The sequence below is a fragment of the Camellia sinensis genome, chromosome 9 (genome assembly GCF_055761805.1).
Source record: "Camellia sinensis isolate YWXY chromosome 9, ASM5576180v1, whole genome shotgun sequence".
Lineage (NCBI taxonomy): Eukaryota > Viridiplantae > Streptophyta > Magnoliopsida > Ericales > Theaceae > Camellia > Camellia sinensis.
In genome coordinates this window covers 107,326,022-107,351,015 of record NC_138969.1, presented here as the reverse complement: position 1 = coordinate 107,351,015, position 24,994 = coordinate 107,326,022, and the positions used below count along the sequence as shown (strand labels likewise).

General features: G+C 41.3%; 1 protein-coding gene across 2 annotated transcripts; it reads left to right on the top strand.

The window, feature by feature from the left end:
* The first annotated feature begins 1,447 nt into the window (after positions 1-1,447).
* LOC114264977 (uncharacterized) lies at positions 1,448-24,390 on the top strand. Of its 2 annotated transcripts, none has more exons than XR_014340163.1 (6): positions 1,448-1,775; positions 2,838-4,215; positions 21,332-21,432; positions 21,937-22,029; positions 22,147-22,193; positions 22,281-22,432. XR_014340163.1 is itself a non-coding variant. In XM_082887398.1 (6 exons), exons 5-6 carry the CDS (start codon positions 22,807-22,809, stop codon positions 24,225-24,227), a joined length of 1,323 nt encoding a protein of 440 aa, XP_082743524.1. In that variant the 5' UTR covers positions 1,448-1,775; positions 2,838-4,215; positions 21,332-21,432; positions 21,937-22,029; positions 22,786-22,806; the 3' UTR covers positions 24,228-24,390. The 2 variants fall into 2 exon arrangements, 1 of the variants encoding a protein (XP_082743524.1); XM_082887398.1 differs by lacking the exons at positions 22,147-22,193; positions 22,281-22,432 and adding exons at positions 22,786-24,043; positions 24,142-24,390.
* Positions 24,391-24,994: the final 604 nt, after the last annotated feature.

Sequence of the window (24,994 nt, the reverse complement as noted above, 5' to 3'; positions counted from 1 at the left end):
AATTCGGGTTCGTCTGTGCTCACTTTTGAAAGAAATAGGTTTTTTTTTTTTTTTTTAAATTGTGAAAATGTAGAGTTGGACTTAGTAGAATGCTCGAAATGACGTCTTGAATCCTTGAAAACTCTTTTTGAAAACATTTTAAGGACTTGAAAATAATTTCATCTAAAAATGAGTTTAAGGTTGGGAATTATATCCATTTGAAAGGTTGCTTGAAGACAATTGAAATCCATCATTTGTTCATCATCGGGGAATCATCTAAGTCTTAAGGCCGGTCAAAAATAGAGTGTTTATAATTGGATCCCCTCCAATGATGGATATAAATCATTCTATAGTGCAAATTAGTCTCCTGCATCTCTAATTGTCAGGACTTGACAGCTTGAAATTTTGCCAAGTGTCTCATGATTTCTGTCTTGAAGGACAATTCTAGCAACCACTTTGATCACTAAAGGTTAACCTCCCCAAATTTGTTCTTTATGTGGTAGGAACATGGCCCGCTAAGTTCCAACTAATTTTCACATGTACTCTAACTTAGCAACTAATTCGGAACATGGAGTAACTTCCAACATTATTGTATGATGTGGGAGTCAACTACTTTCTATTTCTAGGAACAGTTGGGCTGATTTAATCTCTCTCTTCTTGATGCATTTAATTAAGAAAAATGATCCGGACCCCTTTTCCCCCCTACCCCCCTTTGACCCCTTTCTTTTCTTTTCTTTTTTTTTTTTTTTTTTTTCCTCCTCCTCCAATCACCACCTGGCACGTGTGTGTGGGGGGTGGTGATTGGAAGGGGTCTCAATCACATCCCTTTAATTAATAATGGAATTATGGCTACCACGTCATCGTTTAGTGCTATTATTCTTGCAATACCATTGTCGTTTCATGTATCTTCTGCGCCATCAATCCTTTGCCAGTGGTCATTTGACCAGTCTTCTTTTGCGTCTTCATCAGAACTTTGTAGCACTCTGCCTTATCAACATTCTAGGAGTTATGGTCATCTTGCCACCACTTTTCTGTAAAGTTTTGCTTCACATCTAGAACGACTATGAATTCTTGCATCATGGTTCAAAACTTTTATGAGTTCTTTCACCATAGTCCAGACTGAATACTAGTTTCTGCCCAATGTTCCAGGCCGATTGTTAGGTAGTTTCTACACTATATTCCAAGTTGAATGTTAGTTTTTGCACTGTATTCTAAGCTAAATGTCAGGTAATATATGCACTACATTCTATGATGTTGTGAATTCTTGAGAAATGTGTTGGAGGCCTTGCCATTCTTGTAATTTGTTCTGCTTAGGCTTACAGGATATACCAGATTCTTGAAAAGCTTGGCATACTTGCCAACATCCCTATTAAGCTTGTAGGAATGTTTGTTGACTGTTGATTGACTTTCTCAATGGCTAAGAGGCCTTAATTCCTAAATATATAGACTTTATATGGAGCAATCACTACAAGAAAAATTCAATGTCACGGCGCTTAGAAAAAGACGTTTTTTGAAAAACGTCTTCGTTTCTCGTTTTCCAAGACGCGTGCCTTCACTGATGCTTAACCTTGCCAATTAATTAATGAGTTAAAAAAAGGAAAAAGAAACAAACCTCTGATACTCAAACCTAATAGAATATAACTTTTATTTCCAACATCAGAGTCACCGATTCATTCCCCTCTCCCCTCTCTTTCTCCTTCTCCTTCTCCTTCTCCAACATTATTCTCTGTCTAAAATGGCATGAATGAAGCTCTCTTTGTAGATATTGATGAAGCAACTGATGATGAAGATTTCAAGTAAGTCTATTGTAGATCAAAACCTTAAATCTCTCAATCGTTTTTCATTATTTTTTTATTTTGAAATCTTGTTTTGTGCACTCGATTTGACTAATTTTTTTCGAGATTATTCGATCTCTCTTCGATATTGTTTGATCTCCCTTGATTTGACCAATTTTCTTCAAGATTGTTCGATCTCCCTTGATTTTCATTTATCTAGGGTTTCATTCTACACGGCGCTGAAAAAATGCAGTGGATCTTTTTGAAAGGGCTTTTCAATCTCGCTGTGTTCACTCGAGATTCAGAGATTTTCATGACTGCACAGTAGCAATCTAGATCTGTTTTGATTTACATTCTATTAGTTTGATTTCATTCGATTGACTGAAACGGTTGCTTAGGATTTCGATTTCCATTGTTGATCTAGGTGCTCTTCTCTTTTATTGGTCTGACTCAAGCTTGTTTTGGATGATTTTGATTTCGATCTATGTTTTTGTTTTTCTTAGGTATCGGATCTATAGCTCTTTTATTTGTTTTAGTTCTCTCAGGTAGTCAGCTTCAATGGTTTTGATCTGTAACTGTATTTTATTCAAATAGTTTTATTGTTTGTTCTACAAATAGGTAGCTTAGAAGATTTATATATTTTCTCTCACTCTCTGTGTTTCCTCTTTTTAAGGTTTTTATTTGCTAAAAGATGATTGAGCCTTTTGGGATGAAATATGTTTTAAAGTTGATATTAAATAAATTAAGTTATCATTTTCACCAAATAAGGGTGAAATGGAGGGGTTTTGGCCAAATTTCCCTTATAATTATATGTTTGTGTATGTGTAAACAAAATAAAAGCAAAGAAGAACCTGTGTACAAATCTGAATGCTCATTTTTTAGCCTAGCCTGAAAAGGCCTCTACTCTACTTGTTTAGGCCCGTGGATAGAAAGGATATGCATGTAAGTGTTGTGCTCTCATTCGATGGACTCGTTGCACTTTTTTTTTGTTTTTGTTTTTTTTTTGTATATTGTTATGTATGTACATGTATGATGTATATTAGTGGGATGCATCTAATGGCTTTTCATTAATTCTACTTACAGGGTGGTTCCCAAATCTCATCTAACTTGTTACCTTATTCCCAATCTTGGAAGTGAGGGAGAATGAAGTAGTATCCTACCAGAGAGATTTGAAGAGCCTCAGAAAGATGGAGGTTAGTTAAAAGTCACTTGGAAGATTTAACATGTGCCGGTATTATTGCCAAGGCCAAACTGAGAAAACAATATTAGGGATTTGTTATTTTGTGTTTCTTAACTTTCTTGTTACATATTTCCTGTCTGGATAAAGAATGCATGTAATCAAGATTTGGGAACTTCCTAAAAATGCTAGCTTTTTGACTTTTTAATTTTTTACACTAAAAAGCCAAAAAGTTAGTTTTTTACTAACTTCTCAAAGCACCACATAAATTTTTGCTTCATGGTACCATAACCACTGTTTTACGGATCTCTGCAACTCTTCTACTACAAGGGACCATATCAATGCTTATAGATTTGTTTCACAGTACTAACTCTGCATCCAACTTCCAAGACAAACGCTATTATTTATTTATTTATTTTACTTTCTTTTTAACAATCATTTACTGTCTTGTGTTAATATTCAAGATTTTTTGAATGAGTTATCTTGACAATTTGCTCCATTGCATTTATGTTGAAAAATAATCAACATACCATAACTTTCTTGCAACCTGGTTCAATATGTCACATTCTTTTACACTTCTAACAAATTGAAATAACTAAATATCATAATCTATATCCATGCTACTAACAAAAGATTCAATAAGAGAAAAGATATACTTTATGCTTAGACCTTTTTCATATATTTGTGAAAAATTTAATCCCTCAATCTAATTATATAAATGTTCTAATTTTAAACATTTATTGATTTAATTTTGAACTTTAACATTTTCTCACAATTAAACTTCCATTTTAAAATATATTAATACCAACATTAGTATTATTAATATGAAACATGTGCAACACTTCATCATTTACAGACTTTGAAAGTGTCAAGATGGAATTGATCAAAAATACTTTTTGTTGTGTTTGGATCATGGATTGTGGAAGGGATTTGTGAAGGGAAAGGAAAAGTGAAGGGTTTCTTTTCGCAAATTTCTATCCGAATTCATGATTCAAACATAGCCTATAATAATCTATTAAGTGTAATACAATGGAGTATTGAATATGATTTTTAAAATATAACTAATACAAGATTCCAATATTTAACTCTTTAATTATTCTAATGGAGAAGATGTGGAGGGGAAGACCTAAGCTGACAAGGGATGCGGTAGTTAAAAAAGATATTAATTTATTTAATTTAATCGAGCATATAGCCCTTGGTAGATATTGCAGATAATTGAGTTACAGCTTCCTTCATTTTTCAACAACTTTGATCCTCATGCTGCTGTTGCTAATTTCCCTTCAGGTAATGTATAGCGACCCCGGTCTTTTCTCTTTAGATTATTGTATCCGGACTTAGGTTCCGTGGATCCTGTCATTACTTATTGGTTGTTGTTGTCCTTTAATCTCTTAGTATTTGAATTATAGGTTGTGTTGGACGGGTCTGTTACAGGTTGGTTGATAGTTGATGCCAATAGGTGATGCCCAGATTTTGGCCTTCACGCTCGAGCGGAGGTTTTAACGCTCGAGCGGGCCCTTCGTTGTTGCTTCTCCGCGCGAGCAGGAGTTTTGACGCTCGAGCGGGATTTTCCATCTCCCAGTATTTTGCTCTGCAGTTCTTCCGCTCGAGCGGTAGTTTTTACGCTCGAGCGTGATCCCTTGTTTTGTTCCTCCGCTCGAGCGGGGAGTTTGACGCTCGAGCGGGTGCAGCGCCTGCAAAACTTCTGAAAGGGTGCAATCGACGCTCGAGCGGCTTTCTTCACGCTCGAGCATGATTCTGTGTCTTACGCTCGAGCGGGGCTTTCTACGCTCGAGCGTAGAGTCGACTACATCAGTCCGTGATTTCACTTTTCTGATCACTTTTTGACCTACCTTTTCATCTCTTAACTTTTAAAAACCGCCCCTTGAGAGTCTCTCTCTCTACTCTTACCTTCTCTCCAAGATTTGATCTATTTCCGGTGATCTTCTACCCTAGTTCCTTTGGAAGAAAGGTAGAGCTTCACGAGATCTTTCTTTTAACCTGAAAAAGAGAGGATTTGGAGCACTTTGGATTTTGGGTCATCATCTCCATCTTCTTTATTTTAGTTGTGATCTTCAAGGTAGGGATTTCCTACTCTATTCTATAAGCTTTGTTCTAAGTTTGGTATTTTGATAGGTTGGGGACACTTTGATAATTTTGGGAACAAAACCTGGTTAAATTGCTAAATTGATTGGAGTAATTAATTTAAGGAAAATTGGGGAATTTGGTTAAATCCATGAAATTGGGGAATTTATTGATTAAATGGTGTAGTTGGTTAATATAAATCACTCGCCTATTGAATTGTTGTTATATTTATTTCCAGTCTAGAAATAACTGTTTTGGGCTATCGGTGGAGGATAGTCGTGATTGTTGTAGACATTGCATGTGGATTAGGAATAACTGAAACTAATCACATTGGTTAAGTCATTAATTTGACTATTGAATTAATACTGAAAATACGTGTATTGGTTGAGCATTGCATTTGCATATTGTGTGGGAGGAGATAGGGGATGTACTCCACGGTTTAGGGGAAGATAGGGGATGGACCTCTAAACCGGATTTTTGTTTGGGAGGAGATAGGGGATGGACTCCATTAGCACCATTTTTATGTGTGCTTATTATATTGAAGTGTTTTTACATGATTATTGATACAGCACTAAAATGTGTATCAAATGGGAAGTATGAAGTGTTTTGATATGAGCATGAGTCTCATTTGTTTTGTTGATATTGGAAGTAATGTGATTATGTTATATAATTCACTGTTGTAAGTTTGGCCAGGTTCTGAGCCATGTTGATAATAATGGAAAGTGAAATGTGTCTTAGACATTAGTGTTATGAGACTGTTTAATAATAAAATTGATTATTTTGATTAACCATCTATTGAATGCTATAGCTTTATTCAATGCTTATATTTGGTTTAGTATTTTTCTACTGGGCTGTGGCTCACCCTTTATGGGAACATCATTTTCAGGTTCAGGTGATAAGCTACCTCCACGGACTTAGCCTGGAAGGATTTGATGTTTGGGATTTTGAAGACTTGTCTTTAGTTATATGTTTTATTTTGTTATTTTTGGGATTTCATGTAAACATTCAAGCCTAGGGCTTAACTTGTAAATGAGTTAATACTCATCCTTTTTGTGTCCAAGTGTTAGCTTGGAAAGATGTAAGCCCTTAGGGCATTTATTTTGATGTTGCAGGATGTTACATGTGATGTCTTTCGATAAGAATACTCTGATGAATAACTCAAATGATTCATTTTCTTTTATAAATGCATGTTAATGTTATGGTTATTAGGGGTTTTTTTTGAGGGCGTGACAACTTGGTATCAGAGCGTACCGGGTTCGAATACTTTGGGTACGTGGGAAGTGATTAGTATCACAATGGGTTCGTCTCGCTTGATAGAGACTTAGATGTACTGTTATGTGCTTATATGATAGCATGTTTATGTGATTATGTGGGTATGGAACGTAGTTTCTAGGATGTTAATTGGACCCTTGAGTTTCTAGTAGTCTTGTTGGAAAGGCACTTGATCAATGCTGTTTCCAACCGGAACTATAGTAACGCTTCGGGACTATTATTATCCAGGAATGAAATTCGTAGGTGCTTATGTGATTATGTGCTTACGTGGAATGAATTATTTTTGTCCAATGCATTAGGACGCGAGTGTTTAGTTTTGGCACATTTATTAACGTGCTAACGTCTTTGTTTGTTTCCTTTATTAGGATGTCAGGACGAGGACGAGGACGCGGTAGGCGTGGTAGGCCGGGTAGGCAGGAGGTACCGGTGCCAGAAGAGATTCCGGCAGTTCATGAGGGAATTGGCCAGGCCAATGTGGCCGAGCCAGTAGGCCAGCAGGCTATGGGCGCTTTAGCCCGAGAGATAGCAGGGGCATTCAGGGAGTCAGTAGGCATTCTTAGGGCTGAGAATCAAGCCCAGGTTGTTGTTGCGGATGCAGGACCTTCCTTTCTGAAGAGGGAGTTCTTCCGGTCTAATCCGGATGAATTTGTGGATGATCCTAAAGAGCCGCTTAAGGCAGATGAATGGCTCGAACAGACAACGAAGACGTTTGAGATGCTTGGCATCGAAGACGAGGGGTTGAAGGTGACCTTGGCATCATTCCAGTTGAAGGGGGATGCGGGTCAGTGGTGGAAGTTCACTAAGGGGCGTATAGGAGGTACATGGGAGGCTTTTGTAAATGCCTTCCAGGAGAAGTTCTTATCTCCAACAGTTAGGGAGAAGCTGAGAGACCAGTTCTGCCAGCTTAAGCAGTCGAGTTCTTCAGTGGCCGAGTTTGAGGCTGCATTTACTAGTTTGTCCAGATTTGCACCTGAATTGGTGGCGTCTGAGGAACGCCGTTGTATTGAGTTTGAGAGGAAATTGAGGCGTGGCCTCAAGCTGAGAGTTGGGGGAACTATGATTCGGGATTATGGGCGTTTGGTTGATGCTGCAGCCCACATGGAAATCATGGTGCAGGAGGAGGAGGAAGGACAGAAGGGCTCCAAGAGGAGTCAGGATGGTCAGAGTGATGGTAGGAGACAGAAGGGTTTTAATCCCCAACAGTCTCAGAGTAGCTTTTCTAGATCGACTTTTCCTGTGCCGAGTGCTAGTTCGGGGAAAGGCAGTCAAGGAGACATTACCTGCTTCAAGTGTGGCCAGCTGGGCCACAAGTCTCCAGTTTGTCCTCAGAGGGGAGGAGTGTTGAGAGCAGCATCATCTGCGGCTCGATCTCAGAATCAGAGTCAGAGTAGAGGCCAGCCACTCTCGTGTTATCAGTGTGGTCAGCCAGGGCATCTGAAGAGATATTGCCCGCAGTTGGGTGGCGCACCTGGTGCATCTGGTTTGAGGCAGATTCAGGGTCAGCAGCCAGCTCAGTCAGGTCAGGCCTCGAGGGCCAATCAGGGGGCTTCATCGTCTCAGTCGGTGCAGCAATCTTATGCTCCTAGGGGTGAGCAGGTTGATCAGAGGTCATCTGGGCGCGTGTATGCTGTTACCGCGCAGGATCTTGTACCGGCTCCATCTGTTGTGAGAGGTACTTTCTTGTTTTGCAACTCGGTTGCTAATGTTTTGATTGATACGGGTGCATCTCATTCCTTTGTGTCTGCTGCATTTGCATCTGTTTTGGAGTTGGAGTTAGCACAGTTAGCATCTCCTATTTGTGTAGTGTCGCCTCTTGGGGGTGAATTGATTTTGAAACACGGTGTTAGGGGTTGTGATATAGAGGTTGATTCCCATAGAATCCCATTTTCCTTTGTAGTTATGCCTATGAGAGGTTTCGATGTTATTTTGGGCATGGATTGGTTATCGTCATACTGGGCAGTTATTGATTGCTACCGCCAGAGAGTCACTTGTTGTACCGTGAATGGTGAGTATTTTCATTTTCTGGGGGACCGTGTTGGTAGTGTTTTGCCACCGGGGTATGTTCCGCGAGGACGGAGTGAGCTTAGTGGTCTACTTGCTAACCTTTCGATTAGTGAGGACGGTGAGACTCAGATTGTGTTGCCAAGGGTGGTGTGTGAGTACTCGGACGTTTTTCCTGAGGATCTTGTTGGTTTGCCACCGCATCGAGAGATTGAATTCTCTATTGACTTAGTGCCCGGCACGGCGCCGATTTCTATGGCACCTTATCGTTTTGCCCCAGCCGAGTTAGTTGAGTTGAAGATCCAACTCCAGGAGTTACTAGACAAGGGTTTTATACGCCCTAGTGTTTCGCCGTGGGGAGCACCAGCCCTCTTTGTTAAAAAGAAAGGTGGTGCTTTGAGACTTTGCATAGATTATCGGAAATTGAATCGGGCTACGGTTAAGAATGAGTACCCTATGCCTCGTATCGATGACCTGTTTGACCAGTTGAAGGGTTCCCGTTGTTTCTCGAAGATAGACTTGAGATCGGGTTACCACCAGTTGAGGGTCAGGGAAGAGGATATTCCGAAGACGGCATTCCGTACGCGGTATGGCCATTATGAGTTTTTGGTAATGCCATTCGGGCTCACCAATGCACCGGCAGTCTTTATGGACTTGATGAACCGGATCTTCCGGGAATTCTTGGATCAGTTTGTAGTCGTTTTTGTGGACGACATCCTTATCTATTCGCCTTCTGAGGAGGAGCACGAGGCACACTTGAGGGTGGTGCTTGAGTTACTTAGAGCCCATAGGCTGTATGCCAAGTTTGGGAAGTGTGAGTTCTGGCTGAGAGAAGTCAAATTCTTAGGCCATGTGGTATCCGGTGAAGGAGTGTCTGTTGATACATCCAAGGTAGAGGCAGTGCAAGATTGGGCACAGCCTAAGAGTGTGTTTGAGATCCGCAGTTTCCTGGGGTTAGCTGGGTATTACCGTCGGTTTGTGAAAGACTTCTCCAGGTTAGCATCACCGTTGACTAGACTGACTCGGAAGGGAGTTAAATTTGTATGGAGTGAGACTTGTGAAAAGTCGTTTCAGGAGTTGAAAGTTAGACTGACTACCGCTCCAGTATTGATTATTCCAGAGAGAGGGTTGGGTTATGCAGTCTATTGTGACGCCTCACGAGAGGGTCTGGGTTGTGTATTAATGCAAGAAGGGAAAGTAGTTGCCTATGGTTCACGTCAGTTGAAAATTCACGAGCAGAATTACCCTACGCATGATCTAGAGTTAGCAGCTGTGATATTTGCCTTGAAGGTTTGGAGGCATTATCTTTATGGTGAGAGATTTGAGGTATTCTCGGATCATAAGAGTCTGAAATATTTGTTTACACAGAAAGACTTGAACTTGAGGCAGAGGAGGTGGATGGAGTTCATAGAGGATTATAACTTTGAATTGCATTATCATCCGGGCAAGGCCAATGTTGTGGCCGACGCCCTTAGCAGGAAACCTGTTGGTGACATAGCTAGTATAGCCATCCGAGAATGGGAGATGTTAGGTGCACTTGGAGAGTTTGATTTGCTTCTGGACGAATCCGTTGAGGCTGCGGCCTTGTTTTCTGTTGTTGCGCAACCTACACTTGTGACTCGAGTGTTAGAGGCTCAGAGGGGCGACCTTGAGGTAGAATCCTTCCGTGAGAAGATTTCTGGTGGGAAGGTTGAGAAGGGTTTGACGGTGTATCCCGACCTGAGTGTGAGATACCGAGACCGTCTGTTTGTGCCGGAGTCTCATCGAGAGGAGGTACTCCGAGAGTTTCATCATTCACGCCTTGCAGTACATCCGGGAGGTACTAAGATGTATCGGGATTTGGGTCGCCAGTTTTGGTGGCGGGGTATGAAGAGAGATGTGGCAGCTTTCGTGTCTAAGTGCCTTACTTGTCAGCAAGTGAAGGCCGAACATCAGAGGCCAGCGGGTTTGTTACAACCCTTGCCTATTGCCGAGTGGAAGTGGGAGCATGTCACTATGGACTTCGTTGTAGGTCTTCCGAGGACTCAGCGGGGCAGTGATGCTATTTGGGTGGTTGTAGACCGGTTGACTAAGTCGGCGCACTTCATTCCTATGCGCGTTAGAGATTCAGTAGATCATCTTGCCGACTTGTATATTCGGGACATAGTGAGGTTGCACGGGGTTCCAGTGACGATCGTTTCAGATAGAGATCCTCGTTTTACTGCCAGGTTGTGGCAGAGCTTGCAGAGTGCCTTAGGCACTAAGTTGACCTTTAGCACAGCTTATCATCCTCAGACTGACGGGCAGTCCGAGCGTGCTATTCAGATCCTTGAGGATATGCTTCGGGGTTGTGTTCTTGACTTTGGTGGGTCGTGGGAGAGGCACTTGCCTTTGGTGGAGTTTGCCTACAACAACAGCTTCCAGTCTAGTATCGGTATGGCACCGTTTGAGGCCTTATACGGCCGACCGTGTAGGTCTCCTGTTTGTTGGGCCGAGGTGGGTGATGCACCTCTGTTGGGTCCGGAGTTAGTGAGGGAAACGACGGAGAAGGTTGAGCTTATCTGTAAGAGGCTCGTTACAGCCCAGAGTCGTCAGAAATCTTACGCCGACCGTAGGAGAAGACCTTTGGTGTTTGAGGTGAGTGATCACGTCTTTTTGAAGATATCACCAAGACGGGGATTGATGAGGTTTGGGAAGAGCGGGAAGTTGTCCCCTCGATTCATTGATCCTTTTGAGATCCTTGAGAGGATTGGTGAGACTGCTTATCGTTTAGCTTTGCCGCCGCAGTTATCCGGAGTACATGACGTGTTTCATGTGAGTATGCTTCGGAAGTATGAGCCGGATCCATCACATGTATTGGATTGGACCGATTTAGTAGTTGATAAGGATGTCTCGTATGAAGAGAGACCGGTTAGGGTCTTGGATAAGCGGGATCAAGTCTTGCGAGGCAAGACCATTCCTTTGGTGAAAGTTTTGTGGAAACATCACGGGGTGGAGGAAGCCACATGGGAACGTGAGTTGGAAGTCCGCGAGAAATATCCGGACATGTTTAATGATTTGTAATCTTGTAGTTAGATTTTGTAATATTGTCAAACCTTAAAGCTTTTTATATATGTCTTAAGCTGTAAAACATTTAGAATGTATTGGTTAATGGAAATATTTTGGAACTTACCTCGAAATGGAAGTTTAATGGAACATTGTATATATTGAATATATTGAAAATTGTTGAAATTGAAAGAAAATTGCATAGTGTTAATGCAGATTGAAATATATGTTTGTTTTGTACATTGTGGCATGCCTCTTAGTTGAGAGATGGAATGGCCGGTGTTGGGTCAAGTTGTTTATTATTGAGTTAACATATTGTTGGAATTTGAGAAAACTTTTTTTTTAAACCTTGTGCTTAATTTCGGGGACGAAATTCTTTTAAGGGGGGGAGGTTATAGCGACCCCGGTCTTTTCTCTTTAGATTATTGTATCCGGACTTAGGTTCCGTGGATCCTGTCATTACTTATTGGTTGTTGTTGTCCTTTAATCTCTTAGTATTTGAATTATAGGTTGTGTTGGACGGGTCTGTTACAGGTTGGTTGATAGTTGATGCCAATAGGTGATGCCCAGATTTTGGCCTTCACGCTCGAGCGGAGGTTTTAACGCTCGAGCGGGCCCTTCGTTGTTGCTTCTCCGCGCGAGCAGGAGTTTTGACGCTCGAGCGGGATTTTCCATCTCCCAGTATTTTGCTCTGCAGTTCTTCCGCTCGAGCGGTAGTTTTTACGCTCGAGCGTGATCCCTTGTTTTGTTCCTCCGCTCGAGCGGGGAGTTTGACGCTCGAGCGGGTGCAGCGCCTGCAAAACTTCTGAAAGGGTGCAATCGACGCTCGAGCGGCTTTCTTCACGCTCGAGCATGATTCTGTGTCTTACGCTCGAGCGGGGCTTTCTACGCTCGAGCGTAGAGTCGACTACATCAGTCCGTGATTTCACTTTTCTGATCACTTTTTGACCTACCTTTTCATCTCTTAACTTTTAAAAACCGCCCCTTGAGAGTCTCTCTCTCTACTCTTACCTTCTCTCCAAGATTTGATCTATTTACGGTGATCTTCTACCCTAGTTCCTTTGGAAGAAAGGTAGAGCTTCACGAGATCTTTCTTTTAACCTGAAAAAGAGAGGATTTGGAGCACTTTGGATTTTGGGTCATCATCTCCATCTTCTTTATTTTAGTTGTGATCTTCAAGGTAGGGATTTCCTACTCTATTCTATAAGCTTTGTTCTAAGTTTGGTATTTTGATAGGTTGGGGACACTTTGATAATTTTGGGAACAAAACCTGGTTAAATTGCTAAATTGATTGGAGTAATTAATTTAAGGAAAATTGGGGAATTTGGTTAAATCCATGAAATTGGGGAATTTATTGATTAAATGGTGTAGTTGGTTAATATAAATCACTCGCCTATTGAATTGTTGTTATATTTATTTCCAGTCTAGAAATAACTGTTTTGGGCTATCGGTGGAGGATAGTCGTGATTGTTGTAGACATTGCATGTGGATTAGGAATAACTGAAACTAATCACATTGGTTAAGTCATTAATTTGACTATTGAATTAATACTGAAAATACGTGTATTGGTTGAGCATTGCATTTGCATATTGTGTGGGAGGAGATAGGGGATGTACTCCACGGTTTAGGGGAAGATAGGGGATGGACCTCTAAACCGGATTTTTGTTTGGGAGGAGATAGGGGATGGACTCCATTAGCACCATTTTTATGTGTGCTTATTATATTGAAGTGTTTTTACATGATTATTGATACAGCACTAAAATGTGTATCAAATGGGAAGTATGAAGTGTTTTGATATGAGCATGAGTCTCATTTGTTTTGTTGATATTGGAAGTAATGTGATTATGTTATATAATTCACTGTTGTAAGTTTGGCCAGGTTCTGAGCCATGTTGATAATAATGGAAAGTGAAATGTGTCTTAGACATTAGTGTTATGAGACTGTTTAATAATAAAATTGATTATTTTGATTAACCATCTATTGAATGCTATAGCTTTATTCAATGCTTATATTTGGTTTAGTATTTTTCTACTGGGCTGTGGCTCACCCTTTATGGGAACATCATTTTCAGGTTCAGGTGATAAGCTACCTCCACGGACTTAGCCTGGAAGGATTTGATGTTTGGGATTTTGAAGACTTGTCTTTAGTTATATGTTTTATTTTGTTATTTTTGGGATTTCATGTAAACATTCAAGCCTAGGGCTTAACTTGTAAATGAGTTAATACTCATCCTTTTTGTGTCCAAGTGTTAGCTTGGAAAGATGTAAGCCCTTAGGGCATTTATTTTGATGTTGCAGGATGTTACATGTGATGTCTTTCGATAAGAATACTCTGATGAATAACTCAAATGATTCATTTTCTTTTATAAATGCATGTTAATGTTATGGTTATTAGGGGTTTTTTTTTAGGGCGTGACAACTTGGTATCAGAGCGTACCGGGTTCGAATACTTTGGGTACGTGGGAAGTGATTAGTATCACAATGGGTTCGTCTCGCTTGATAGAGACTTAGATGTACTGTTATGTGCTTATATGATAGCATGTTTATGTGATTATGTGGGTATGGAACGTAGTTTCTAGGATGTTAATTGGACCCTTGAGTTTCTAGTAGTCTTGTTGGAAAGGCACTTGATCAATGCTGTTTCCAACCGGAACTATAGTAACGCTTCGGGACTATTATTATCCAGGAATGAAATTCGTAGGTGCTTATGTGATTATGTGCTTACGTGGAATGAATTATTTTTGTCCAATGCATTAGGACGCGAGTGTTTAGTTTTGGCACATTTATTAACGTGCTAACGTCTTTGTTTGTTTCCTTTATTAGGATGTCAGGACGAGGACGAGGACGCGGTAGGCGTGGTAGGCCGGGTAGGCAGGAGGTACCGGTGCCAGAAGAGATTCCGGCAGTTCATGAGGGAATTGGCCAGGCCAATGTGGCCGAGCCAGTAGGCCAGCAGGCTATGGGCGCTTTAGCCCGAGAGATAGCAGGGGCATTCAGGGAGTCAGTAGGCATTCTTAGGGCTGAGAATCAAGCCCAGGTTGTTGTTGCGGATGCAGGACCTTCCTTTCTGAAGAGGGAGTTCTTCCGGTCTAATCCGGATGAATTTGTGGATGATCCTAAAGAGCCGCTTAAGGCAGATGAATGGCTCGAACAGACAACGAAGACGTTTGAGATGCTTGGCATCGAAGACGAGGGGTTGAAGGTGACCTTGGCATCATTCCAGTTGAAGGGGGATGCGGGTCAGTGGTGGAAGTTCACTAAGGGGCGTATAGGAGGTACATGGGAGGCTTTTGTAAATGCCTTCCAGGAGAAGTTCTTATCTCCAACAGTTAGGGAGAAGCTGAGAGACCAGTTCTGCCAGCTTAAGCAGTCGAGTTCTTCAGTGGCCGAGTTTGAGGCTGCATTTACTAGTTTGTCCAGATTTGCACCTGAATTGGTGGCGTCTGAGGAACGCCGTTGTATTGAGTTTGAGAGGAAATTGAGGCGTGGCCTCAAGCTGAGAGTTGGGGGAACTATGATTCGGGATTATGGGCGTTTGGTTGATGCTGCAGCCCACATGGAAATCATGGTGCAGGAGGAGGAGGAAGGACAGAAGGGCTCCAAGAGGAGTCAGGATGGTCAGAGTGATGGTAGGAGACAGAAGGGTTTTAATCCCCAACAGTCTCAGAGTAGCTTTTCTAGATCGACTTTTCCTGTGCCGAGTGCTAGTTCGGGGAAAGGCAGTCAAGGAGACATTACCTGCTTCAAGTGTGGCCAGCTGGGCCACAAGTCTCCAGTTTGTCCTCAGAGGGGAGGAGTGTTGAGAGCAGCATCATCTGCGGCTCGATCTCAGAATCAGAGTCAGAGTAGAGGCCAGCCACTCTCGTGTTATCAGTGTGGTCAGCCAGGGCATCTGAAGAGATATTGCCCGCAGTTGGGTGGCGCACCTGGTGCATCTGGTTTGAGGCAGATTCAGGGTCAGCAGCCAGCTCAGTCAGGTCAGGCCTCGAGGGCCAATCAGGGGGCTTCATCGTCTCAGTCGGTGCAGCAATCTTATGCTCCTAGGGGTGAGCAGGTTGATCAGAGGTCATCTGGGCGCGTGTATGCTGTTACCGCGCAGGATCTTGTACCGGCTCCATCTGTTGTGAGAGGTACTTTCTTGTTTTGCAACTCGGTTGCTAATGTTTTGATTGATACGGGTGCATCTCATTCCTTTGTGTCTGCTGCATTTGCATCTGTTTTGGAGTTGGAGTTAGCACAGTTAGCATCTCCTATTTGTGTAGTGTCGCCTCTTGGGGGTGAATTGATTTTGAAACACGGTGTTAGGGGTTGTGATATAGAGGTTGATTCCCATAGAATCCCATTTTCCTTTGTAGTTATGCCTATGAGAGGTTTCGATGTTATTTTGGGCATGGATTGGTTATCGTCATACTGGGCAGTTATTGATTGCTACCGCCAGAGAGTCACTTGTTGTACCGTGAATGGTGAGTATTTTCATTTTCTGGGGGACCGTGTTGGTAGTGTTTTGCCACCGGGGTATGTTCCGCGAGGACGGAGTGAGCTTAGTGGTCTACTTGCTAACCTTTCGATTAGTGAGGACGGTGAGACTCAGATTGTGTTGCCAAGGGTGGTGTGTGAGTACTCGGACGTTTTTCCTGAGGATCTTGTTGGTTTGCCACCGCATCGAGAGATTGAATTCTCTATTGACTTAGTGCCCGGCACGGCGCCGATTTCTATGGCACCTTATCGTTTTGCCCCAGCCGAGTTAGTTGAGTTGAAGATCCAACTCCAGGAGTTACTAGACAAGGGTTTTATACGCCCTAGTGTTTCGCCGTGGGGAGCACCAGCCCTCTTTGTTAAAAAGAAAGGTGGTGCTTTGAGACTTTGCATAGATTATCGGAAATTGAATCGGGCTACGGTTAAGAATGAGTACCCTATGCCTCGTATCGATGACCTGTTTGACCAGTTGAAGGGTTCCCGTTGTTTCTCGAAGATAGACTTGAGATCGGGTTACCACCAGTTGAGGGTCAGGGAAGAGGATATTCCGAAGACGGCATTCCGTACGCGGTATGGCCATTATGAGTTTTTGGTAATGCCATTCGGGCTCACCAATGCACCGGCAGTCTTTATGGACTTGATGAACCGGATCTTCCGGGAATTCTTGGATCAGTTTGTAGTCGTTTTTGTGGACGACATCCTTATCTATTCGCCTTCTGAGGAGGAGCACGAGGCACACTTGAGGGTGGTGCTTGAGTTACTTAGAGCCCATAGGCTGTATGCCAAGTTTGGGAAGTGTGAGTTCTGGCTGAGAGAAGTCAAATTCTTAGGCCATGTGGTATCCGGTGAAGGAGTGTCTGTTGATACATCCAAGGTAGAGGCAGTGCAAGATTGGGCACAGCCTAAGAGTGTGTTTGAGATCCGCAGTTTCCTGGGGTTAGCTGGGTATTACCGTCGGTTTGTGAAAGACTTCTCCAGGTTAGCATCACCGTTGACTAGACTGACTCGGAAGGGAGTTAAATTTGTATGGAGTGAGACTTGTGAAAAGTCGTTTCAGGAGTTGAAAGTTAGACTGACTACCGCTCCAGTATTGATTATTCCAGAGAGAGGGTTGGGTTATGCAGTCTATTGTGACGCCTCACGAGAGGGTCTGGGTTGTGTATTAATGCAAGAAGGGAAAGTAGTTGCCTATGGTTCACGTCAGTTGAAAATTCACGAGCAGAATTACCCTACGCATGATCTAGAGTTAGCAGCTGTGATATTTGCCTTGAAGGTTTGGAGGCATTATCTTTATGGTGAGAGATTTGAGGTATTCTCGGATCATAAGAGTCTGAAATATTTGTTTACACAGAAAGACTTGAACTTGAGGCAGAGGAGGTGGATGGAGTTCATAGAGGATTATAACTTTGAATTGCATTATCATCCGGGCAAGGCCAATGTTGTGGCCGACGCCCTTAGCAGGAAACCTGTTGGTGACATAGCTAGTATAGCCATCCGAGAATGGGAGATGTTAGGTGCACTTGGAGAGTTTGATTTGCTTCTGGACGAATCCGTTGAGGCTGCGGCCTTGTTTTCTGTTGTTGCGCAACCTACACTTGTGACTCGAGTGTTAGAGGCTCAGAGGGGCGACCTTGAGGTAGAATCCTTCCGTGAGAAGATTTCTGGTGGGAAGGTTGAGAAGGGTTTGACGGTGTATCCCGACCTGAGTGTGAGATACCGAGACCGTCTGTTTGTGCCGGAGTCTCATCGAGAGGAGGTACTCCGAGAGTTTCATCATTCACGCCTTGCAGTACATCCGGGAGGTACTAAGATGTATCGGGATTTGGGTCGCCAGTTTTGGTGGCGGGGTATGAAGAGAGATGTGGCAGCTTTCGTGTCTAAGTGCCTTACTTGTCAGCAAGTGAAGGCCGAACATCAGAGGCCAGCGGGTTTGTTACAACCCTTGCCTATTGCCGAGTGGAAGTGGGAGCATGTCACTATGGACTTCGTTGTAGGTCTTCCGAGGACTCAGCGGGGCAGTGATGCTATTTGGGTGGTTGTAGACCGGTTGACTAAGTCGGCGCACTTCATTCCTATGCGCGTTAGAGATTCAGTAGATCATCTTGCCGACTTGTATATTCGGGACATAGTGAGGTTGCACGGGGTTCCAGTGACGATCGTTTCAGATAGAGATCCTCGTTTTACTGCCAGGTTGTGGCAGAGCTTGCAGAGTGCCTTAGGCACTAAGTTGACCTTTAGCACAGCTTATCATCCTCAGACTGACGGGCAGTCCGAGCGTGCTATTCAGATCCTTGAGGATATGCTTCGGGGTTGTGTTCTTGACTTTGGTGGGTCGTGGGAGAGGCACTTGCCTTTGGTGGAGTTTGCCTACAACAACAGCTTCCAGTCTAGTATCGGTATGGCACCGTTTGAGGCCTTATACGGCCGACCGTGTAGGTCTCCTGTTTGTTGGGCCGAGGTGGGTGATGCACCTCTGTTGGGTCCGGAGTTAGTGAGGGAAACGACGGAGAAGGTTGAGCTTATCTGTAAGAGGCTCGTTACAGCCCAGAGTCGTCAGAAATCTTACGCCGACCGTAGGAGAAGACCTTTGGTGTTTGAGGTGAGTGATCACGTCTTTTTGAAGATATCACCAAGACGGGGATTGATGAGGTTTGGGAAGAGCGGGAAGTTGTCCCCTCGATTCATTGATCCTTTTGAGATCCTTGAGAGGATTGGTGAGACTGCTTATCGTTTAGCTTTGCCGCCGCAGTTATCCGGAGTACATGACGTGTTTCATGTGAGTATGCTTCGGAAGTATGAGCCGGATCCATCACATGTATTGGATTGGACCGATTTAGTAGTTGATGAGGATGTCTCGTATGAAGAGAGACCGGTTAGGGTCTTGGATAAGCGGGATCAAGTCTTGCGAGGCAAGACCATTCCTTTGGTGAAAGTTTTGTGGAAACATCACGGGGTGGAGGAAGCCACATGGGAACGTGAGTTGGAAGTCCGCGAGAAATATCCGGACATGTTTAATGATTTGTAATCTTGTAGTTAGATTTTGTAATATTGTCAAACCTTAAAGCTTTTTATATATGTCTTAAGCTGTAAAACATTTAGAATGTATTGGTTAATGGAAATATTTTGGAACTTACCTCGAAATGGAAGTTTAATGGAACATTGTATATATTGAATATATTGAAAATTGTTGAAATTGAAAGAAAATTGCATAGTGTTAATGCAGATTGAAATATATGTTTGTTTTGTACATTGTGGCATGCCTCTTAGTTGAGAGATGGAATGGCCGGTGTTGGGTCAAGTTGTTTATTATTGAGTTAACATATTGTTGGAATTTGAGAAAACTTTTTTTTTAAACCTTGTGCTTAATTTCGGGGACGAAATTCTTTTAAGGGGGGGAGGTTATAGCGACCCCGGTCTTTTCTCTTTAGATTATTGTATCCGGACTTAGGTTCCGTGGATCCTGTCATTACTTATTGGTTGTTGTTGTCCTTTAATCTCTTAGTATTTGAATTATAGGTTGTGTTGGACGGGTCTGTTACAGGTTGGTTGATAGTTGATGCCAATAGGTGATGCCCAGATTTTGGCCTTCACGCTCGAGCGGAGGTTTTAACGCTCGAGCGGGCCCTTCGTTGTTGCTTCTCCGCGCGAGCAGGAGTTTTGACGCTCGAGCGGGATTTTCCATCTCCCAGTATTTTGCTCTGCAGTTCTTCCGCTCGAGCGGTAGTTTTTACGCTCGAGCGTGATCCCTTGTTTTGTTCCTCCGCTCGAGCGGGGAGTTTGACGCTCGAGCGGGTGCAGCGCCTGCAAAACTTCTGAAAGGGTGCAATCGACGCTCGAGCGGCTTTCTTCACGCTCGAGCATGATTCTGTGTCTTACGCTCGAGCGGGGCTTTCTACGCTCGAGCGTAGAGTCGACTACATCAGTCCGTGATTTCACTTTTCTGATCACTTTTTGACCTACCTTTTCATCTCTTAACTTTTAAAAACCGCCCCTTGAGAGTCTCTCTCTCTACTCTTACCTTCTCTCCAAGATTTGATCTATTTACGGTGATCTTCTACCCTAGTTCCTTTGGAAGAAAGGTAGAGCTTCACGAGATCTTTCTTTTAACCTGAAAAAGAGAGGATTTGGAGCACTTTGGATTTTGGGTCATCATCTCCATCTTCTTTATTTTAGTTGTGATCTTCAAGGTAGGGATTTCCTACTCTATTCTATAAGCTTTGTTCTAAGTTTGGTATTTTGATAGGTTGGGGACACTTTGATAATTTTGGGAACAAAACCTGGTTAAATTGCTAAATTGATTGGAGTAATTAATTTAAGGAAAATTGGGGAATTTGGTTAAATCCATGAAATTGGGGAATTTATTGATTAAATGGTGTAGTTGGTTAATATAAATCACTCGCCTATTGAATTGTTGTTATATTTATTTCCAGTCTAGAAATAACTGTTTTGGGCTATCGGTGGAGGATAGTCGTGATTGTTGTAGACATTGCATGTGGATTAGGAATAACTGAAACTAATCACATTGGTTAAGTCATTAATTTGACTATTGAATTAATACTGAAAATACGTGTATTGGTTGAGCATTGCATTTGCATATTGTGTGGGAGGAGATAGGGGATGTACTCCACGGTTTAGGGGAAGATAGGGGATGGACCTCTAAACCGGATTTTTGTTTGGGAGGAGATAGGGGATGGACTCCATTAGCACCATTTTTATGTGTGCTTATTATATTGAAGTGTTTTTACATGATTATTGATACAGCACTAAAATGTGTATCAAATGGGAAGTATGAAGTGTTTTGATATGAGCATGAGTCTCATTTGTTTTGTTGATATTGGAAGTAATGTGATTATGTTATATAATTCACTGTTGTAAGTTTGGCCAGGTTCTGAGCCATGTTGATAATAATGGAAAGTGAAATGTGTCTTAGACATTAGTGTTATGAGACTGTTTAATAATAAAATTGATTATTTTGATTAACCATCTATTGAATGCTATAGCTTTATTCAATGCTTATATTTGGTTTAGTATTTTTCTACTGGGCTGTGGCTCACCCTTTATGGGAACATCATTTTCAGGTTCAGGTGATAAGCTACCTCCACGGACTTAGCCTGGAAGGATTTGATGTTTGGGATTTTGAAGACTTGTCTTTAGTTATATGTTTTATTTTGTTATTTTTGGGATTTCATGTAAACATTCAAGCCTAGGGCTTAACTTGTAAATGAGTTAATACTCATCCTTTTTGTGTCCAAGTGTTAGCTTGGAAAGATGTAAGCCCTTAGGGCATTTATTTTGATGTTGCAGGATGTTACATGTGATGTCTTTCGATAAGAATACTCTGATGAATAACTCAAATGATTCATTTTCTTTTATAAATGCATGTTAATGTTATGGTTATTAGGGGTTTTTTTTGAGGGCGTGACATAATGTACTTTCTAATTTTACCATCAGATTCTCAAGTATTCATCACTGTTGTTTAGCTGGCTCTCGGATGTGCTTACAGCTTGAAAGTGCAAATAACATTTTTTTAAAATTGGACATGTCAGGTGTGCAAGCATATTTGGCTGGGCTTACATTCGCATTAGCCGTTTCACCTTGCAGCACTCCTGTGCTGGGAACCCTGCTTGGATATGTAGCTGCATCCAAGGTACTTTTAAATGTTTATTGATTTCAATTTCCATCTGAATTATTACCTTTTCAGACTGCTTTATGCTGATCGTTCTGGGCCTATAATGATGGCTTAGCACTCTTATCTCTATGTCTCATGTTTGGATGCATCATATATGCTATACATTGCATTTGAGCTTCTAAACCTATTATTTAATTACATAACAAGCAGGTCAACTTAGTATGACTGCATTTATCTTAACATTCACAGTTGAGGGAGCAAAATTGGCACAATATTGGTGGGGCCAATATTTGTAATTTTATAGGAAACCCAGTTTGCAAGAAGTCTACCCAAGTGAAATTTTGAGACTCAGGAGGGGCCATGGCCCCCCTTCATCCAAACATAGGCCCACCCCTAGATCCATCTTTTGAGTTGATAGTTTGCATAATGCTTACTGGTTGATTATTTAATTCGATCCTCAGTTCCAATATTGAGACAAAAAATGCAGTCATAAATAAATAACTAATGTGAAACTCCTAACAGGATCCAGTAATAGGTGGCAGCTTACTGTTGACATACACAACTGGCTATGTTGCTCCTCTACTTCTAGCTGCTTCTTTTGCAGGAGCATTGCAGGTATACTCTTTTTTCACTATGTAAAATCTTGTATGTGAACTCTTGATGTGCATAATTTACTGCTGCTTTTCCCCTCCTTTCCGAGGTATATATAGATAGTGCATTGTGGGCCTGTAGAGCCTGCTTTCATTCTGCAAATTCTTAGCATGGATCAACCCAATGAGGTATTTTCTCCCCATTTTTTGGCATTAGGATAAGTTGTGCTTGAGGTTCCTTTTTTGCATCTACTCTTCAATGTTCATCTTCATTAGTGGTTAGATGTTGACAATTATGTTCCTTCGAGTGTGGTTGTCGCTCATATACATGACGTTAGAAAAAAGAAGCTTTCAGAAATGAGCGGGGGTTCTGGAGCTGGTTCAATTGGTTCAATCTCAGGTTTGAGTTATTTTATTGTTTTAAATTTGTTACAATTTTTCTCCTGAAAAAATGATACATTCTTTGAACTTCTAATGAAAATTCCATTTTTGGCTTACTCAAAAGGGTTCTGCTTTTTCAATTACTTACCTCCTTCATCTCTTCTCCAAAAGATAAGGATCCATGGAATTTTCATTAGAGAAAAGAAGATACAATGGATGGATGAGATTAAAAAAAAAAGAAGTGAAAAAGGGGTGCTTCAAGACAATAAGAAGCTTGTTACCCAACACATGGAATAAAATAGTGATGTACAATCAACACTAGGTTTCTTATAACATGCTTGTTTTTTTTTTTTTGGCCGCAAAATGCAGTAGTAGTCACAGAGTCTTTATTGGGTTTCAGGGTGTTTCTTTGCATGAAGTTATGCAAAAGTTATCAGACATCAATCCCTCAAGAAATCAGAAGGCTTCTCTCCTTAATGTTATACTTAAACGTTGTCAGTTGCAGATGCATGACATTCATCTGCTAGTTCAGTTTCCTGTCTCAAATGATTCCTTTGGATGTTTGTGTGAGACTAAGGAGCTTAATGCAAAATCTCTGTATGCTGCGGGTCGGTGTTTTCTGGGAGGGCTTATCAGTTCACTTTTTGCTCCTTCGAAAGAGAGCTCTTTCAGTCTTGATCTGAAAGGTTTTCAGATTGGGCTGAAGAGAAGAGATCACATCAGCTGTCCTATACTTTTATTGGATCTGTTCACTCGCCTCAAATTGAAAGATCTTCAGCTTATGGACTTCAATCTTAATGTTCCAGAATTAAGTTTTTCAATTTCTCTGGTAGAGCTTCCTATTATTTTAGTGTTTTATACACTCTCATCCTATGAATCCAATTCTGTTAGAAATGGTAGTCACCTATGGAACATAGCTGCAAGCAGAATCAGTTCTCTGATTTCTACTCGTAGATGGTCATTGTATAAATTGGTTGGTATTGTGTGTTTGTGGTTACAGTATGTCAATGCTTATGAGAATCTACTTATATTAGTTGGATATCCTGTGGACGACATTATGAAAAGATCTTCTGTTAAGATGTCTGAGGATGACATATTTGCAATAGCTGTTAAAAAACAATGGAGGAGTGTTTCTGAAATTGAAAAGAAGCTGCCTGCTGAGGCTATTGCATGGGCACGGCGAATAGCTCGTTACAGAGCAGTATTAAGTATTCAACAGACGAAGAATTGTTCTAATAAATTGCTAGTCACCAGTCGCTTCAAATTCTTCAGTAGGGTCCTTATACTCCTAAAACTTATTTGGAGTGTTATATGCAGAACATTCAACTCATTAATAAGCTTGCTTCTGCATATATTTTTTGCTGATCATCCACAGATTGATGAACAGTTTGGAGTTGTTTCTGAAGATTTTTGTGCACAAAGTTGCTTCAGTGTAAGCATGGGAATAATTTCAATTTTTATCTCCCCAGTGAATAAGGTTCAGTCTCTTGTTGGTGGGGATCCAATCTCAGATGTTGGGAGCTCATCCTCGGATTTATTTTCATTTTGTGTTTCAATTGATGGGTTCGTCTTAATGTACACAGAAAACATTTTTGAACAGTGCTTTTCCATTTCATGTGGGCCTTTGACGGTTACGTCCTCGTCTCCTACTGACAATGGTGAGTTGTAATGTACATCTTATGTTTTATAGCTGTAACACTTCTACCATTATTAATTTATGCACTTTACCTAATTTGGCTTCCATATTTTGATACAGGCATCCAGACCAGTGAAGATTACAGATTCTATGCTATATCAACTGGGTTAAGTGAATTTAGTATCAAGGACAAGACATCAAATTAAATCAAAACTCAGGGGGTTTGTCTTAATGTTTTTCCTGTTATTTTTTGGCGAATGTTAAAACATAATTTGTGGATATGTTATTTTGTAGTTAAATGGTAATTGTATATTAAATTGAATAGAAAAGTGAATTAATGTTGTATTTGCTACTTGGCAGCTTTTCATATAATTGGTTTATCTTTTGACAAATGTTCATTTGAATAGGAACAGGAATTATTGATTCATATTAGTATTATTTTTCAATTTTATTACAGGTATTTTTTGGTTCACCCACATAGAATTAGCACAATTTAAAAAAAATAAATTAAAAAAATAAAGATATAATGGCGTTTTTGAAAATGTCACTATACAGTCAACGGTTATATTTTTAAAATCCAAAAAAAAAGCAATGACGACGTTTTTAAAACGTCGCTAAAAACAGTCATGACGTCAGTTTAACGTTATGTATCACATTTAGCGGCGTTTTTTAAAACGCCGCCTATAACCATTTAACGACGTTTTTAAAGCGCCCTAATGTTATAGCGACGGCCGCAGCTTCGACGTTTAGTGCTAAGCGCCACAAAAAGAATTAACGGCGTTTTTGGCACCTATAGCGGCGTTTTTTAAACGCCGCTAAAAGCTGAATTTCCTGCAGTGAATTATTCAAAATTCAAGCTTAGAATGCCACTTCCTTTAATGCCATATTGTCATTTTTGGTATAAACACTAAAATCTACTGATGTTTACTGTGTGGTAAAAATAAATAAACAAAATACTTCCTTTTTAGTCGAT